General features: G+C 42.6%; 1 protein-coding gene across 4 annotated transcripts in view; it reads right to left on the bottom strand.

The window, feature by feature from the left end:
• ABTB2 (ankyrin repeat and BTB domain containing 2) overlaps positions 1-19,225 on the bottom strand; it is a 165,072-nt gene that overhangs the window by 51,722 nt on the left and 94,125 nt on the right. For 3 of the 4 annotated variants that reach the window (XM_061462054.1, XM_061462055.1, XM_061462052.1), the window contains one exon: positions 2,190-2,336. In XM_061462054.1, the coding sequence (XP_061318038.1) occupies positions 2,190-2,336 (147 nt within the window). Of the gene's footprint in view, positions 1-2,189; positions 2,337-4,368; positions 4,496-19,225 lie in introns of those variants that run through there. The other variant, XM_061462053.1, reaches the window with a different exon arrangement.

The raw sequence follows: 19,225 nt of genomic DNA, 5'->3' as shown, positions 1-19,225 counted from the left end.
CCCATGTCTTTCAGCTGGGTTATGATATTCCACCCTCCTACCCATGAACTTGTGACAAGTTAATGATGCTATATTCAATTTAGAAATCTCTTCTTTTAAGGGGTCTGCTTCTCTCACTCTCTCTAGCTGTGGGTTTCTCCAGAATAACAAGACCTGACTCTCTTCTTAAGAAGCCATTCTTCATCTTGATCACTGTCACAACCTGAGCCAGAAATCTACCCCTGAGCCCTGTAAAGAAGATGGTTCCAAGAGCTTTCTGGGCTGCTCAGTCCTCTTTGGTCTTTGAACTTGAGCCAATGTGTCAGAGCACTGGTGGACCTGAGGAGGCCTGGAAGAAGGGGACCTGTATTACACAGTTTCTACTCAGAAAGGATTTTAAGACTGCAGATTGTTTAAAAGTTCACAGAGCAATGACCCCAAGACAGCAGCTATGCAGTCACATAAAACTGGTCTTTGTGCAAGAAGCTTACCTTGGGCACACCCTGTTTACTCTCCTTTTATTGTGGTGCATTTCAACCTCTCAGGAGCTTTGCAATAAAGACTTCAGACATTAAATCTTTGAGTAGTGTGACTACCATACCAGTGAGCTGAACGATTCCTATGGATTACTATAGATAGCCAGGATCTATTTTTGCCTTGGGAGAATCCTCTGTTGCTTTATATTTTACAGTCCCCTAAAACTCTCACAGGAAACGTTACTCTATTGTGTCCTACAGTTACAATACTGGGAAAGGATGGAACTGAAATAGTTGCCCCATCACAAAGGTGGTTCCTGAGAGAGCGCCCTGAATGTAGCCACATATGAACTAGTTCACACCGCCCTCTGAAATACTTAGGAGGCTATTATTTGTTCATTTATATCTAACAGCAAGACACTGAATTTACCAACCAACCTCTGGCTGAACCCATGGGGTTCTAGTGTTACACCAGTTAGGGAGAGCCCCCTCAAAAACTAACACATGTCTAAACATGATAATGCTATTAGTGGTTCAGATCAATGGAGCATTAAAAAGCTCAGTTTGCAGTGTAAAGCTGTGCCACTCATTTGTGGTGTAATACATTTTGTTTAAGGACCCACTTCAAAATGGAAAAGCCTCCTAACATCTCTGCCTTTCCACTTCAGTAGCTCCTGATTCTCCAGGATCTAACTGTTTTACAGGGATAGCGTTGGTACGAACACAGGGTCTGCGCAGTTATAGCCAAAACGTATCTGGAATTCCAATCTTCAGCACAGAAAAATGTTCCTTCTCCTTTGCACACTCACTCTCTTGATTTTTCTGGCAATGTGCAGCAATGTTTAAGGAAAAAAAAAAAAGAAAAAGTAGGCAACTGTATCAGGAGATCTATTCACTAGATGTAATGACCAAGTTGGCCAAAGCAGGGATGGGGGAAGAGAGAGGAAGCTGTATTCAATCTTAGGCCCATGCTACAAATGTTCTCTTGTGTTCCAGGATAAATAGAGGTGTGTTAAAGGAATCTGAAAACCTCAAATTAAGGCAGGTTGCAAAATAAATGGTGAAACCCACAAACTGGCCCTGACATTCATTAGCATTCAGATGGTGGAGACTAAGAAAGTGATGCCAGCAAAAATGTTGCAAGGGAAAAGTAGAGCGGGAAAACACAAATCATTTTTGTTTACTTTAAAAGGGCTTTGTGAGTAGTCTAGGAATGGAACATTTCATTTGGTTAGCATTAAAAAAGAAAGTTTTGAACAAGTTTTTGTTACCAAAGTGCTCTCAGATTTTTTTTTCTTCCTCTTTTTGTCTTTTAAGTAACCCAAAAGCTTTTTCCTTGACTATCCTGTACCCTTGACATCTCCACTGCACAAACACTAACAAAGAGAAGCCTCTTACCAGCTGAGGGAGGTGCCACTGCTCTGTTCCTCAAATGTACAAGAAAGCCTCCAGAGGCATCTGGGCAAAAGCATCCATCTTCTGTTGGCACTAACTACCAAAAGGCTAGAGAAGCCATGTCTCATATATCTCCAAGGTGATTAAATATGAAGCAGTCTAATGAAACAACCTGATTTTCATAAACAGCACCACAAGGCAATTAAATCTTACACAACGTTTGCCAAGTACTGCTCACACTGTCAACAATGGCAACGCTCCCACTGACCTCAACAGTGGAGGGACTGGCTCTCCTGCTTCACAGAAAGCAAGCCTGGTTTGATTACAGCCCAAACTTACTCAGTTCAGAGATGCTTCCAACGCAAGTTGCCAACAGAGACTGCTCTAAAGTTCGGAGTTCCAGCTGGGCATAAGCATCAGCCCTTCCATCGTTGCACACAGAGCCATCGTTGTACGGGCTGAAGTAGGCAGGTAGAGACAGCACACCTGGGGATGAAAGCAAACAGTCCCATTACAAGTGAAGTTCCAGGAAAGGAAAAGCAACTCTCTCTAGCAATAGGGAACCTGGGTATGTTTTGCACCTTTCTTGGGAGACTCAAGGCCTTTTGAAGAGTTCAGATAAAATCAAACAGTGCTGTAAATACCATTGGAACGGCTGAAGCAGCGAAACTAGGCTCTAGGGAGTAAGGCTGGGTGTTTCTACAGCCTTTAAAATCTAGAAACAAATTGCAGTTGAGATAAAACTACATGAAAAGCTTTAGTGAAGTCTCTCCTACTGTTTACACAACAACTCAGCTGTGCACACACAGCTTGCTTTGGAGCAGCTATATGCAGATTGTTAGATAGAAGGGCCTGATTTTTCGAGGTGTGGAAGATCACCTCAAGCCCCCTGAAGTAAATTGTAACTGCAATCTTTGCAACTCTGCAAACAAACCCATGGGCTATGCCAGCTCTTTGAAACTCTGTGCAGTTTCAAATGTGCAGACTGTGGTTTCTATATGGGGGAACCTTTGGATATGCCAAACTACACCCACGAGTTTTGAGGCTGACTGCATTTTCATCACTATAAATGACCCCTCAATATGAGAGAGAGATTAGAAAGATAATTAGATTGCAAACACGCATTTACCACACACACACTCCTATTTTATCTTCTTGGTGTAACTAGCAGGTTGAAGGAGGTGATTTTCCCCCTCTACTCTGCTCTCACAAGACCCCACTTGAAGTACTGCATACAGTTCTGGGGTCCCCAACAAAAGAAGGACATGGAAGCTGTTGGAGCAAGTCCAGAGGAGGCCACGAGGATGATCAGAGGCTGGAGCACCTCCTGTATGAAGACAGGCTGAGAAAGTTGGGGCTGTTCAGCCTGGAGAAGAGAAGGCTGCGTGGAGACCTCAGAGCAGCTTCCAGTATCTGAAGGGGGCCTGCAAGGATGCCAGAGGGTGACTCTTCATCAGGGACTGTAGTGAAAGGACAAGAGGTGATGGGTTTAAACTGAAACAGGGGAGATTTAGGTTATGTATAAAGAAGGAATTCTTCACTGTGAAAGTGGAGAGACACTGGGACAGGTTGCCAAAAGAAATGGTTAATGCTCCATCCCTGGCAGTGTTCAAGGCCAGGTTGGATAGGGCTTGGAACAACCTGGTCTAGTGGAAGGTGTCCCTGCCCATTGCAGTGGGTTGGAACTGAATGAGTTTTAAATTCCTTTCCAACCCAAAATATTCTATGATTCCATGACTCTTGCACACATGAGCATTAATGCACAGTAACTGAACAGAACAATGGATATCCAGTTTTGTGTAGTTGTTATTGGGACCGCATCCTACTCTGTGCGTATCCCTACGATTCATTTGCATTGTTGGCAAAATAGAGATTGCTCTGTGTGGCATAGAGGGAAGGCTGGGAATGTGACCTTTAGAGCTGACATGAGGTGAGGAGCATGGATATGTGATTGAGACTGGGGTGTGAGAGTGGACCTGAGTCCTCCAGTGGTACCCTGGGGTGGATCTGATGAACCACAGCATGACACTGCATCCACAGGTCAGGTGGACTCCAAAAAGCTGCCTGCAGCCCCCTGAGCCAGTGTTCCGTACCCTTGTTGCTACCAGATTTGCAGTTGTGTTCAGTTTCTACCATGTTTTTAATTATGGGATCTATCTTGCAATTCCAGTAGCACATCCTGGCCCAAATTTTATATGATTTCAGACAAAGGTTATAGCCACAACTCCCTGTGCTCTTCCCCTGCTGCATCCTGTAGGTTTGATTTATCCATGTGCATCCATACCAATATACTTCAGCTTAGACCCACATTTCCTTCCCACCCTCACCTTCTGACCCTGTCTCAGTCTCAGATGTGGACATACTTCACTCCTACTGCAGTGACCTCCTGTCACATAGGTGCTGTGTATTCTTGTCAAACAAACCCCTGCCAAATGAATGGCAGCACATTGTGCAAGACCTTTGTTTCTTTGTCTTGGGGTCTGCTTTTGATATTTTATGCTGAATTGATCTCTCCTACCTTTTTCACATCCTCCTTGCATCCTGTTTGGTAGTAAAGCTGCCTCAAAAACTTCCTGGATATTTTGAGAAGGGAATCATTTATCCTGTTGTGCTTCTTCACTGTACATCACTGTTAATGGAGAAAACCCTGCCAATGCCCCCTGTAACCTGAATAATGAGGAAGTGGAAAATTTAAGAGCTAACAGAAGCGATGCATGCAAACGAGAAGAGCTCACTTTAAATACACTGTAGCCTCCTATACAGAGGCTAAGCCACTTCCTTTTCCATGTTACAGCTATGAAAGGATGTTTTAAAGACATATGGATTGAATTTATGGCAGAGGGAGAATGAAAATAAACCGATTTGTCAAAAGGTTCAAATAGAGGCATATAAATCTACAGAGGCGAAAACAGAAACTGGCAGTTACATTACTATGGCAGGCAGAGGGGAAAAAAAAGGGGGCACATTTTCTGTGCCAGCCAGTTGCAGTTGGTTCTGTTTTCTAACAAGGAATTAAAGATTTGTGGAATGATTTCAGTTGGCTCACAAATGAAACAGCATTTTCTCAGTCTTGCAGTTAACAGCTTGCCAGGGTAAGAGGAAAGAGGGATGATTTATTTACTTTGGGAAAAATCACTCATATAAGATACTCATGGGCAAGATTTATGTTCTCTTGTGCCGTAGTAGGGCTTAGGAATATCCTCTATGTACGAGAGAGAAATAAGGAAGTTACCGAGACTCTGGCCACGTGCCAAAGCCCTATGATTCCACTGGGGAATTTCCCTGGGATCGGAGCAGGGTATGAATCAGGGCCTCATTACACTACATTTCACAGAGGCTCCCCACGTCTGGCAGGTCCCGATAGGTATGAGCAGGCCTGGGAATGAGAAAACACACCTCTCGACACTGCTTTGGAGACAGAGAGAGAGCAGTGACTGAATGGGCAGCAAAGGAGAAGCGTATCCTGCATTAATCAGGATTTCCTCTCTGATACGTTTCCATTAAGTGCACAGAGTTGGAAAAGCATCCATAGAATAACAGAATCACGGAACGGTTTGAGTTGGAAGGGACCTTCAAGCTCATCCAGTTCCAGGCCCCTGCCATGGGCAGGAACACCTTCCACTAGAGCAGCTTGCTCCAAGCCCCTGTGTCCAACCTGGCCTTGAACACTGCCAGGGATGGGGCAGCCACAGCTTCTCTGGGCACCCTGTGCCAGTGCCTCAGCACCCTCACAGGGAAGAACTTCTTCCTTAGATCCAACCTAAATCTCCCCTGTTCGAGTTTGAGTCCCCCTTGTTTAAGTCAATGGTATAAACCCTACGGGCACATTTCCATTTCTCTCTGGCATTCACATTTCTGTACAACACTAGTTTTAACCACAGCTGGCTAAATAAGCAACACTGTAACTCAAATAAATCAGTTCATATCAAAACACTCTCTGTTTGAAATCACATTAAAACTGCCCCTTTATTTTCTGATTTCCAAGAATGCATTTTCCCCACAAAACAACAATGTGAACCCAGCACATAATTACCATGTAGGAACAAAGCGCTCAGGCGTACACAGCACTGTTCCTACAGTGTTTGCTCTGATGTGGGCTATGTTGGGTTTCCTACACATCCCTGGCTGTATCCTGGCATTCTGGTCATGATTTCTGTTTTAATTAACCAAGATTTTAACTATGGGATCCAAGCCTAAGTTAGTAAGAGTCTATTCATTTCAGCATGGTTTAGATCAAACCTCAAGAGCACCAAGAGCTAAGAAGTCACCCCTCTAGAATGCCACGAGGCAACACCTTGTAGCAGTCCAGTTGAAAGCACGTTTGTAGCTCTGTGATTGAGGAATGGCTGGCTAACACTTTGCTCCTAATATTTCCACAGCCTTTGAAATAGCAGCTGGAAATAAAGGCATATTTATTCTATTTCAAGTTAAATACAAAACCTGTTCATGGGCACTTGCTGCCAAGGATTTAAAAGGCAGTCACGACTGGGTGAAATTCCAGTTAAGCAGTTGCTTAAACTCAAATTATTCTGATTTTGAAATTGTTGTCTGTAACCTGATGCTTTTTAGCGGCAACTGAAAATGTTTCCACAGTCTGAAGCAGGTCCAGGGAAAAGTGTTCACACTCTTGGACATCTTTCTGCTTTAAGAGGTGCAGCGGCTGTGCTGAGAGCCTTGGCTACAACATATTTGCTCCCATAAGCAGGGCTGTGCAGAATTCTTGCGTGGGGTCCCTGAGCTGGGCAATCCTCAAGCAAGGCAACTTCTCTAAGGAATCCAGGGTCCACCTCTGAATGTCCCTTGATAATCCAGAGGCTGGAATCAAGTTCTGCTCTTTTGATGCCCAGATACAAGCCAATGCTGACTTTTCCCTGAAGTTAATTTTAAGATATGGATGTTTAAAACCCTTATTTCAAATGGTTTTTAAAGTACATATTCATGCTTCATGCTGGTTGCATGCTACGCTCATGGAAAAGGGCTGGCCTTCATTTGTACATTGCTATAACGATTTTCTCTGTGCTTTCTGTACTTTAACCTAAATCCTTGATGTTAGGAGACAACTTCCTAGTGATTAACTCATCAGCCATTTGATGACTTTAAACACTTATACGATGTCTGGAGGTTAAGATGAGGCCATTCACACATGGCAAAGGGCCAAGGAGACTTGTCTGGAAAGCACTTGAATTCTGCTGTCTGGTATTCCTCATGGAAATGGCCCAGGGTGCTAATTCCCCTATTTCAGAAAGGCACTGGCTGGACTCATAACAAGTTAGGCAATGAATCAGGAATATAATTAAGACAGGGGTACACACTGTAAATTACTAACACAGAAAAAGTGCCTTATTTGTTTATTCCTTTAAATGAACCTGGTAAAGTCCATGAGAAAATACAGTTTATATTGATTTCTCTCTTTGGCCAGAATAAACACAGGCTCTCTGGGTAAGGATTCTCTCTATGCATTGTGTGTGTATCACACCTAAACAGCAGCAATCGGTACTGAACACTCTCATAATACAACTCAGAATAACAGGAAACAAGTGTCTGTTTGGCAAAACCAAGCAGAAACAAAAGCCCTTAGAAAATTCAGGATTGTATTTATATGTTAGAAATGGTTTCTAAAAGCTCCTAACACTGCAAAAAGGCATTTATGTGAAATCAGAACCGCTGTGAATATGCTAGAAAAATGGATTAAGAAACCAAGTAAGAAAAAATGGTCTCCAGCATGAGTGTACTTTTGCACTGTTTGGCTTCTGATAAATTCCATGAGAAACATACTGCTAGGTGAGAATGACAGCTGATCCCAGTGAGCTAAGCTGTGATTTGGAAGGCCAGAAATTGGAAGGCGAAAGGTGATGACCTGACCGTATTGAAGCAAACAGCCAAATCCCACCGCTTTCATTGGACCTGCTTAAAAACCTCATCCAATTGCAATTGCAGTTCCCACACTGGAATTTGGCCATGACATCAGGATGGCTGTCACCTTGCACAAAGTCCTGTAATTCTTCATGGCAAGGAGCATTCAAGGCTCTCCTTGTTCTTTGTTTCCCATTCTACCAAGCAACACAATGCCATGCAGTTCCCTCTTGCCAATCAATTCAGAGCACCTAGAATAAATGCCAATTCCTGGATTGCTGTTTTCTTCTTGCTGACCTACCACTGCTTGGAAAGCTCAACCCTCCTTTACTTTATGAAATGAGAAGAGGTCGTTCTGACAGAATATAAACAAACCCTCCCACCTCTCTCAAAATCAGGCAACCAAAGTGTTCCTGATAGGACTCAGGCAAATCTAAACACATCAGGCTCTATAATCAACTGCAGTCATGCTATAGATTGTGAGAAAGACTTGGGATCAGGAAACAATGCATATAATTGCTAACATATAGGAAAATAATGTGGCTTCTGCTATAAAGCAGGCAGGCATCCCTGTCAGTTTGTCTCTGTCAGCAGTAAGAAAAATCAAACACAGTTGCTTGTATCTGCATCCACATTATACAGTAATTCTGTAATTGAAAGCAGGAGGGGAAGCAGAAGCAGAAGGAGCTTCAAGCAAAGAGAGATCATCTTTAAATCTTCTGCAGGTGCTCAGCTGGATCTCTCCACTGATAAGTGTTGTAATCGGACATTTCTGGACAGATCTGGTTCACACAGCACTCACATGGGCCTCCATCTTGGTGTAATTGCTCGTAGAGGCAATGTCACCTTCAAATTAACAACATGCAGCTTGCATGGACTGCAGGAATGTTATCAGAGGTGTGTTGGCTGAAAGCATGGAGTCAGGTCCTTCCTGTAGCTAAGTGTCAACAGGCATTGCTTCACTGAAGTATCAAAATACCTCAAAATAGAGATGAAGCACTCTTAAAATCTACTATCTTTTTTCTGGGGTGCAGGTCACTGCAGCTCCTTGGGGTCCAGAAGCAGTCTAAGCAGTGGAGCTCGCTGCTTCTACAGCATCACACAAGGTGGAACACTGCCCTTCCATGAGCACTGCCACAGGAAGAGCAAAAGCCTACCGACAGTCACTAGAAATACTTAAATGCCTCCTTACTCCTAGGTAACTAACTGTGCCCTATCTTCATCCCACACTTGGGAGATGTTTAATACACTTTGCCTCACTTCTGCTATGAAAATGGAGGAACTGGGCTGGAAGTTGAAGGGGAGGAGGTAGGAAGTATCTACAAGAACTATTATACTTCAATCCAGCAGTGATATACAGGATTGCAAATAACTATAAATGTAGGAGAAAGGCCTTGGTTTAGTACTGAGTTAGTATTTACTGAGTCATTAATCCCACTTCCATACCCCTGTGGTCTTCTGGACAACCACTAACCTGGCTTGGCCCCAGGCGCTTAATTGAACATAAGCACAAGGGAACATATCCTTGGCTTATATTTTAATGACTGCCAAAAAACACAGCAAACTTTATCTTTAGCAGCAGCAGCAGCATACTTTGCAAGATAAGTTATCACTGCTTTTACGACATGGGGATTGTCCTCATTTCCATTCCCTAGGTGGAGAAACAGAGACGGAAGGAGAAGGAGCTACCAAGCTCATGCATCAGAACCAGCTCTTTACAAAGTCCAAATCTTATTTTCAGGATCCAGTAAGGCACATTAAAGAGAAAATCCCATATTGGGCTATAAATATCAATGAAAAAACAGTTTTATGAGGCATGGTATAAATAGATGATGAACACTGTCAAAGAAATACAAACCCAAAATCCTGTGCCAAAAATGACTGTGGTCCAACAGGCAGAAGACTGAGCATTTTACTCAATCTCAGTGTCCCAGTTCACTTATCTGGAAAATGGGGATCTTGCTTAATTCCTGCTAAAGGTGGGATGACAGAAGCAGCATTCTTGCTTCATCTCTCATTCTCATCATACCCTTTCATGCTACTCTGCATTTCAGCAGTGTCCCCACTTCCCGTATGTGCCAACAGAATATTTTTTGTCCTTTAGCAACAGTCCATCTTTCATCTACAAAGCCCTTTTTATCTCCAACAATCCCAAAGCTCTCAGAGACAAAGCTACTTCTAAGATGAAAGGACACAAGACTGTGACAATATATAATTCCACCTCTATGGAGCTTATGATATGAGAAGCTTTACCCAAATGAGAGGGTTAAGAGAGGCAAAATGGATTTAACCTAGTAGAGTGTCATGGTTTGAACATTAGAACATTTATTCTGACAAACATAGCAAAAACACCATAAGAAATTATAAAGAAGAAACATACATACACACACACAAGAAACAGCATATGAAAGCTAAACTCCAAACTTTTTTCTTAGAAAGAGGTACAATGGGCAAAGTATTCCAACTCCAGAAACACCACGTCTTTAGTGACATTACTGTGGGGATTAGAAAGTTTAGGGAGGTTTATATCTCTTTCTCCATTCCCTTGGAATTCTTTAGAAGTCTCCAATTTAGGTGCTTTTACAGTAAAACCAGCTTCATTTGGAGTAACCAGTGGCACTGCAGCAACTGCAGGCACCAGCTAGAGCCCTCATACCCTCTACAATACCCTCTTCTAATCCTTTCCTTATTGTTCACTGTCCTTCCTGAAATATGGTCTTTGAATCATGCCCAGTTCTCCAGATGTGGTCTGACTAAGCTCTTTGTACATGCCATAATGACCTCTCTTTACTTGCATTCAATTCTTCTATTTATACATTCCATGATCTGTACGCTTGCCAAACACAGAGAGGATAGTCAATTTATATCCTGTGTCACTCCCAGTTCCTTTTCTTAGGGAATGTCAAGATGGAGAATCTGACCAGGGTGCTACTCCAGAGTAATCCCAGGCAATCCCTTCTCAGCTCTTCCAGACTAATCTTTTGAGAAAGCTTATTCTACATGACCCCTGCCCATCAACTTCTCTATAGAGGTGAGTCCTTGGCCTGATAAAATCTACCCCCCTAAGACTCTCCTGGCTGCAGTAAACATGCCACAAAAATACAACTTTAGAACTTGGGGTCACTTAATAATAAACATCAAGACTGGAATGACATCAGTTAATAACTTAAAATATCAGAGCAGCACAAGAGCTGTTTATCCTATGCTGATTTGAAAAAAGCCATGATGAAATGCCCAGAGAAGCTGTGGCTGTCCCATCCCTGGCAGTGTTCAAGGCCAGGTTGGACAGGGCTTGGAGCAACCTGCTCTAGTGGAAGGTATCCCTGCCCATTGCAGGGGGCTGGAACTGGCTGAGCTTTAAGGTCCCTTCCAACCCAAACCAGTCTGGGATTCTATGGAAATAGGAACTCAACAGTAACTAAACTACTGCTCCTAAAGGACTGCTCCTTTTTAGATGACTCAAGGATGGTCTCCATTAGCTGCCAGCAACCTTCTGCTGCACAGCTACCCAGTCTGGATTTTGTCAGGGTGAAACGTGCATCTATCACTCAACATAAAATTGAAATTGTATCTAAGTGAAGCACAGCACAGCCCTAAGACTATAAAGCCTGACCTCACGAGGGCACAGTTTGGAGTCTTGCTCGGATGATCACATGCATACCGTGCCTGCAGATGAAAATGAGTCAGGTTTTCAGTCACTGGCCAGACAACACAAAACTGGGTGGGTGTATCCTGGGTACTTCACCAGAAAGAAGAACATACATTGTAGATTTGATAGCTAGACTTTAACCTCCAATACTGTTGTCAGCATAGCTACAGTAAATTGCTCACACCACCATTTATGCGCATGAGTAGCTCCCCCATCACAAGGCTTTGTCATTTGTACTCCAAAACTGCCTGGAGCTCAATGCTAGCTTTGGTGAACAAGTTTTTTTTGGGCAAGAATAAATACAAACCTCCACCATAAAGATAGCACTGTTCAGATTTGACATGCACCATTACACAGGGTTTATTTACTATCTAGGAGTATTTTGATAACACTAAAGCTCAGCAACAATTCTATCTCAGAACAGAAGCTATTCCTTTTATCCCCTCAAACACTTGGAAGTATTTGGGAGGTTTTTCCCCCACAATATACCAAACCAGCCTCTTACTAATCATAGTATTTTGCAACTTTTTACTTCCTCACATGAAAGCATCCCGGGAGATCTTGTCAACAATGACCAATTGTTCAGAAACTTAGAAGTGGGGCTGAGGAATTCCACTTACTCACCAACTGCTGAATATTACTCTCGGCCTTTGCAACTGCTGTGGTTTAAGCAACACCTTAGCCTATTTCTCACACCATGTGTGGTACTAAAGGACCATCTTATACTATCTACGTTCATGCTTGGCTTGCCTCCATGATGTATTCCACCTGCTCTGGCTTCTAGCACCTATTTTACACCTTACTTCTTCATCTGCATTCTTCTTTCTTGTTGTGGTCCATCCCCATCCCCCCCCCCCCCCCCTTACTCATCATCATCATGGCTGGACTCTTCCCAGGATTCAGCCTTTCAAGGCCCAGCACCAGTTACAAACAGGAGTAGATACACTATCTATTTCGGAATGCACCCTTTAGGGGTAGCAACACTGTAAGAATTTGGCACTATTTGTAAAGCTAGCAGAAAAAAACCTCCAACAACTCTCACTACAAGCCTCTGGCCTGTGTCTCCCATTGCATAAGTGCCAAATGGATTTCAAAGTCCAAGTCTCTTGGTTGTAGCCATTTATAGTTGGTATAAAAAGCATAACTTGTACGCTTCCATTAGAGCCCTAAATATAACTGCCCTAAGCAAGCATTCACTTTTCAAACAGTACCTCTTTGAATTTTGATTTCAAAAGAATGCTGTTGCCACTATGTTATTTATAGACATTTATATTAAGATCTAAATACTTGGTCAGGAAACCACTCAGATTAATGGATCCCCAGCATTGTTTTCTAACTCTAAACAGCTCAGAAGTAAACCAGGTTGTCTGTATTTTTACTCTAGACCAGCATCTTTTTTTGCATAAGCATAAAAAGCAGCAACATTTATTGTGCTCAGGCTGAATGGGCATGGAATCTGGAACCACTACCACATGTTTCAGGTTTTTACCATCTTTCAGAATCTCAATCTTTCTTGTTTGTTCATTAAAAGGGAAAATAGATTTTGATATCTCTATTACACCCACACACCATATCCATAATGGACTGATTTTGTGTTGTCTTGCACATGACTTTCCAATTACACCATTTCATAGAATCATAGAATGAGTTGGGTTGGAAGGGACCTTAAAGACCATCTGGATCCAACCCCCTGCCACGACCATTTCATAGCATGCTATTATTCTCTTGAGCCTTGGAACATCATTTTGCAGACGTGACCTCCTTCTGTTGCTGTGATTGACTGTGCTGCTTGCTCTTTAAACATCATGCAGTCAGTTATCTTTCAAGTCATCTTGAACTACACCGTGCTAATGTAACTTGCCTACAGTCATAGGCAGAGGCTACTCAAGCAGCAGGACCCCAGCAACTGAGAAAAGGACGTGAGGAAGGCCAAAAGCCAACCACAAACAGAAAAGCAGGCAGCTATTAGCATGTTGTTGCATTCCTCTCCCCCTTCTCAGCTAGCACCCACTTCCAATGAAGAACCACCCTGCTCCCAAATGTGAAACTATTCCTATGGCAGCATCTCACTCGCACAAAAACAAGATTAAGATTACAGAGACTCTTCCTGAACGAAGGATCTTGGAGAAAGATCCTTTCATTGACAAAAACTAACATAGCTGGAAACCCTTTCCTTTTTTCTTTTCAAGAAATTATCCTAGCACTACCTCTGTTTATAAAACTTCTGTAGTCATTAGACTACAATATAAATTCACATTTTTTATGGTGTTTCCCTGCTTAATCCAGACTACGTCGCTCTACATTGTCATCCCTCTGATGGCAACACGCAGCATCTCTACTGCTGTAAAGCAGAGATGCACAGCTGCTGTGAAGCAGAGATGCACAGCATGGAAGTACTTGAACAGCAAAGGTCCATAACGCATAAATAATCCCATACCACATAAGTAATCACTTTTTTTTTTGGATCCAGCTGTTTGTATGCAACCACTATATCCTAGGAACATCAATAGCTTTGACTATTGCCAAGACAAAAATGTCTTGGAAGGCTTTTCAAATTTGTCATGACAGATGCAGCTTTGGGGAGGCTCAACTGTCTAAGAATACTTCTCATCTCAAATGGCACTCTGATGCTTTCACCAAGTGATTGAAGCAACAGTTCAAGTAAGAGACTGCTCTGTTAAAACAGGACAAGCTGGTAAAGGCTAAAACTAGCCTGCACTGCAGCTCTATTTAGGGAGACAGAAGTAAAGACTGGAATAAGAGATAGGAGGCATTAGTGAGATTTGAAACCCAGCTGCTCCACAACATAGACTTACTTAAATTTTACTTAGGATCCATCTTTTTCCCCCAAAGAAATACAACAGTCACGAGGAAGGGAATGGAGCACACACCAGACTCCGAGGCACTAGAAACAGGTACATGGAAGAAGGATGGTGGGAAATGAAGGGGAAAACCAATCCAAACATTCCCTAATGAAGGAATTAGTGAAAGAATGGGAGAACACTGGAAAAAAAAAAACAACCAAAAAGTCCAGTAAGAGCCACTTCTGCTTTCTTATCTTGGAAGTATTTTCTTTTCCCTAAAACCTCGCAGGATCTTGAGGAACTTGTAACACTTTATGTCCTTTAACCCCCAGTGTCATTTGTCTCCCATCCCCTCTCCTCACTCCTTGAAAAGTGGCACAATAAACAAAGGGTGATCCAGCAGAGCAGGACTGGTGTTAACAGTTAAGCCTGTGCTTAACACCAGTAGAATCTGACACCCACTGTAGCTGTCTGGGCATAGTCATTCCATTTCCACACGCACCTTTGTGGGCTCATTTCAAGATCAGCATAAGTAAGACACAAACAGAAAAGGAATCCATTTTTTAATACTGTGCTTTGAGACCTGAAGATACTTGAGTTTGGTTTTGCTGTTTTACACTTCTTCAGGGCAGAATAATCAAACATGAACAGAAAAATGCTACAGTCTCCAACACACCCATTTTCTTCAAGATCCTCTCCACCTTCTTGCCCTATTCTTACTAATAAATCACTGATTTACTGTCACAGCCCTGCAGGCCCAACCACTGCTTCTTCATCTCAGTAGGAGCCAAATGATGATTGAGATGCCAATATATTAGGCTGGCCTGATTCAAAGTGGGATAAGGAACAAAGCATTTGTGCAGAGCAAAGATAAATGGATATATATCAAGTGCTGAGCCATTTTCTGTGATGGATTAGCACCTTTCTTTGACCTAATAATGTCAGGGGGTCTCTGTGCTGACAGCAACTAATGTGGAAATCTTTGTGCTGGGTAAAGCCAGTAGGAATCCTTCTTTTCAGCTGCACTATTGCTCTATTTGTATTTTGCGGGGTGTCTCACTCAGGTATCAGCAATCCATCTCCTTTATCTCACCTTGAGAAATGTCACTGTAGTGTCCACCAAACTATCTGTAGGAGAGAGATTTTTTTCCACTCTCCCTTTGAGTTTTTCCCTGTAATCCCATTTTTACCAGTAAACCAGCAGGTCATGGATAGTAATTACCTAGCCAAGGACTGGATGGAAAAGCTTTCTCAGTCCCTAGTGGTGTTGCTGAAGCATAAAACTATACAAAGCCAGCAGCAAAAAGCAGATGTCTGGCTCAAATCTGGCAACTGCAGTTTTACCAAAACCGGAAGACAGCAAAAAAGTTGGTATATGCAGAGAAAACTTCAGTGTGAGTCAAGCCCAAACCTCAAGTTTGGCCATATGCAGTAGCTACAGCTGTATTATACAGTGTTTAAAAGTCCATTGTATCACTGAGAGGTGCCAAACCTGCAGCTTTTGAGAGCAGAAAATACAGAGTCCTGCAGCTAGTGTAGCCTCTACTATTCTCACTTCCCAGACCGCCTGTTCTCAGAACTACCTCTGGATCTGCAGTGTCAAGTGCAGGATGCTCAAATCCCAGCTCTCCCATCCACCCACCCCACAGGTGAGTGGCACTTGTCTAACCTGGTACCTTTGTCTGGAGACTGACTCACCTCTCATCCTCTCTAAAGTGCTGACCTGATGAAAGATCAGCATTACTGTATCATGCTTCAGGCAAGATCGCACCTCTGTGTCTCCACATTCCCATTCCATGCAGACTGACACAGGTAACAGGGAATATCTCCAAGAGGCCTAAGGCATTAAAAATGAGCTGAAGGCTTGGTACCCCCATTACCATCTACATTGTTTTAAACCTCCACTACACTATCTCCCGTATTGGAGAGGCAGGAGCACGGCTGCTCCTCTTTGACCCTGAGCTTTGTGTTCCCGGCCTCTGCTTTTGTCAGAGTTGGACAGCTTGCAGCTGAATCACAAGATGCTCAGGAAACAGAGGGATCTCTTTCTCCTTGTTATCCTCTCTCTCTCAGGAGGCTTAACTTTGGTGACATTAATTCCTTGCCTCAGCAAAAGCACTGTATAAACACATAAATGCCAAGTGCAAGCATAAATGGGGCAGTGGGAATATATCTGGAGGCAAAAGGGGACGGGTGAGACTGCAGCAACCCCAATTTAGTTTGGCTTAAGCTGCCTCAAAATCACACCCCTGCATTGCTACCACGTCCTGTAGAAATAATAGAAACTGCTGAAATACTTAAAGTAATAAATTAAGTTCTATCCCTTAAATTTATCTCTTCTGCTTTTAGAGAAAGCAGTAAAAGACTTACTTTTAGGAGTTAGTAGAAAATTTATCCACAGTTTTGGCATTCTAAGACAAATTGAATTTGCCAAGTGCAAGAAGTTGTTTATATGAAAAGAAACAGAGAACTGGTTCCAGAAAATTTATTATGATCCACCTGATTGCAGCCAAAATATTACATCAGCCTCGATAGCCTGAGAATGGGAACAATATTACTCTCAAATTAGCAAGTTGCTTGGTACAACAGGCAGGGAGAAATGGTTTTGTAGGAGGTCTGGGTTCTCTCATGCTAAGTTTGCTTCTCTGCCTCTAAACTTAATACCTGTAACCAGAAATAAAGATGGTTCTTTTACCATCTTCTCTTCACTCCTGAGGCTGGTTTTTTGTTGGTTGCTTGCTTGCTTGGTTCTTTATTTGGAGGGAAAGTGGTCTGTGTTTGTTTTTAAAGCATTCTGATGTTCTCAGGACAGTGAGCATCTATCTCTAACTAACACCTCCAGAATTTGCCCTTCTCAGGTGTGAGCTTTCATGGTTCACACTTACAGATGGATGAATGCAAGGCAGCTCCAATCCAAAAGCCATAGAACCACTGGTACTGTTATAAGATAGACTTAAATATAGTGCCAAAGAACTCTATGCAGGGTGCTGTGTTTAAAAAAGGAAAATACAGTATGTGCACAAAGGTCAGTTGATTCTGAAGTACATTAAAGATCATAACGACAGAACACTTCTTCAATATTTGGACAATTTCACTCCAGAATAAAATACAGCACTGAGCCAGCTACAATATGACAGCTCATCTAATAATGTTCCCTTCCTCTACCAGTGCAATCAAAGCATCCCTGTTTCCAACAGCTGGAGGGTGATTTCTCTCATTTAGCACAACTGATAAATTACCTATTTTATGAGAGTCAAAGAAGCCAAGACTCATAAACCCTCTGATGGAGCTGGCACGACATCATTAATCCTGAAGCAGTGTTATGGATGCCTTTTATCTTCAAGTATCTAAAGGAACTTTCTTATACATTAAACGAGGTAGTTCACAGGCAGTGCTTCCTAGAAAATGGAAATACAGCCACTGCTGGGGTGGAAGGAAATAAAAAGCAGGAGCTGCCCACACACAGTAATGCTGTCCTACCAATTACAAAAGCAAAACCACTATCTTGCAGACATATAAAATGTTCAGCTCTTCCTATGCACTTATCTGAGGAATGCTGAGAAGTCAGGGCTGGACTAATGCATTTGCCAAGTCCAAAGCACTCCCCAGTGCCACAGCTCAAAGCCCTGGCCTGTTCAGGACCCCTCCTGAGTTGGAGGTCACAGAGAAATGGGAAGCATAGAAGAGTGTGCTTGTTGCCACAGTAATTGTGCTGGGCCAGCCAGGGCAGCTACTGACAAGACAGGAAGCTTGGCTGGCACATGTAGTCCACCACCACCAAAGGGTGTTTGTTGATGCTGAGGGTCATAGAGTAGGTCTAAAAACCTTTGGAGAGAGCAATCATTTCAGGTAGGCAGATGTTCCTACAGTTGTATCCCTGAGGATACAATATGAAGATTATTCTGGTACCATCATTTTCAAATGAAAGTCAAAAGTTTCATGTAACTATGCAGACAGAGGATTCATAAAGGGAGCTTTCGTGCTTTGACCCAGCCTGGCCATGCCTGCTGAGGAGACAAATGCTACAGAACTGAACATAACCCACAGGCTGCTTTTTCCCAACTTTGAACCATTAATTCACTTCCTAATGTGGTGACTTTGCATACCATATTCTGAGGTATTCAAGCTCACATCACTCATTTTCTGAAAGCTGTAACTTTAATGATACATCCTGATATAGTTTAACATGAACAGTACCTTTCCAACTGCTTTAACTCACGTTTTCTTCATCTCTTGGCCTAACCTGTTGGGTAAAGCTGCTGCTCTGTACTTTTGAACTGCCATATTCAGCCCTGGAGGCTGTTGTTGCAGGGCAGTTAGGGAAAAGGCAATCTCCAAGTACCCTTGATATTACTCACACTGATGCACTGACTAATTGGTCATCCCAAAATGTGTTGCAATTCTGGGTAAATGCTGCGGTACAAACATTACTGGTACATTACGGAAGAAGATAAAAAGGAAAAGAAGGTAGGAAATTCTCTGCTCACACACACAGAGCTTTTGATCCCTAGAATAATGCAAACCTCAGGACGCAGGGACACAGGTTTCCATATGGACACACTCTGTGCAAGACTTCTTTTTTAAGATTTCTTTCTGTGTATGCATAACATATTACTAAATAGAATTTACCTCTTTATAAAGAAGATCTTCAGGCAAATATAAGAGGGTTTTTGGAAAGACTTTTCCTACTTTCGCCATCTCTCCCCACCCCAACACACTGCAGTATTCTAATGAAGACCTTCAGCTTCTGAATATTCAGTTCTTACAATGGTGAATCCTCTTAAACAGCTCCAGTAATCTTCCATTAATCTCCCACCAGAGTTAATATACTGGGAAAAAACCACCATAATCTCTTAATCCTTTTGGGCTGGGGGATGTTCCAGGATACAACATTGAACCTAAAGCATTTAGTATCTGACCTAGAGCTTTCATTAAACCATCAAATATCTGCCCAGGATGAAGAGGCTCCCTCCAACTTATCAGCAAGTTTCCACCCTATCAGCTACCTCCATGAATACCAAGGGCATCCCAGATGGAAAACTATGACTCTCAAGTATATAACGGAGGAT

Source organism: Pezoporus flaviventris, unplaced genomic scaffold (assembly GCF_033815535.1).
Source record: "Pezoporus flaviventris isolate CSIRO_AGI_PZ_B2104156 unplaced genomic scaffold, CSIRO_AGI_Pfla_v1 ptg000035l, whole genome shotgun sequence".
In the NCBI taxonomy this organism is placed as follows: Eukaryota; Metazoa; Chordata; class Aves; order Psittaciformes; family Psittacidae; genus Pezoporus; species Pezoporus flaviventris.
This window is presented reverse-complemented; position numbering and strand designations above follow the sequence as displayed.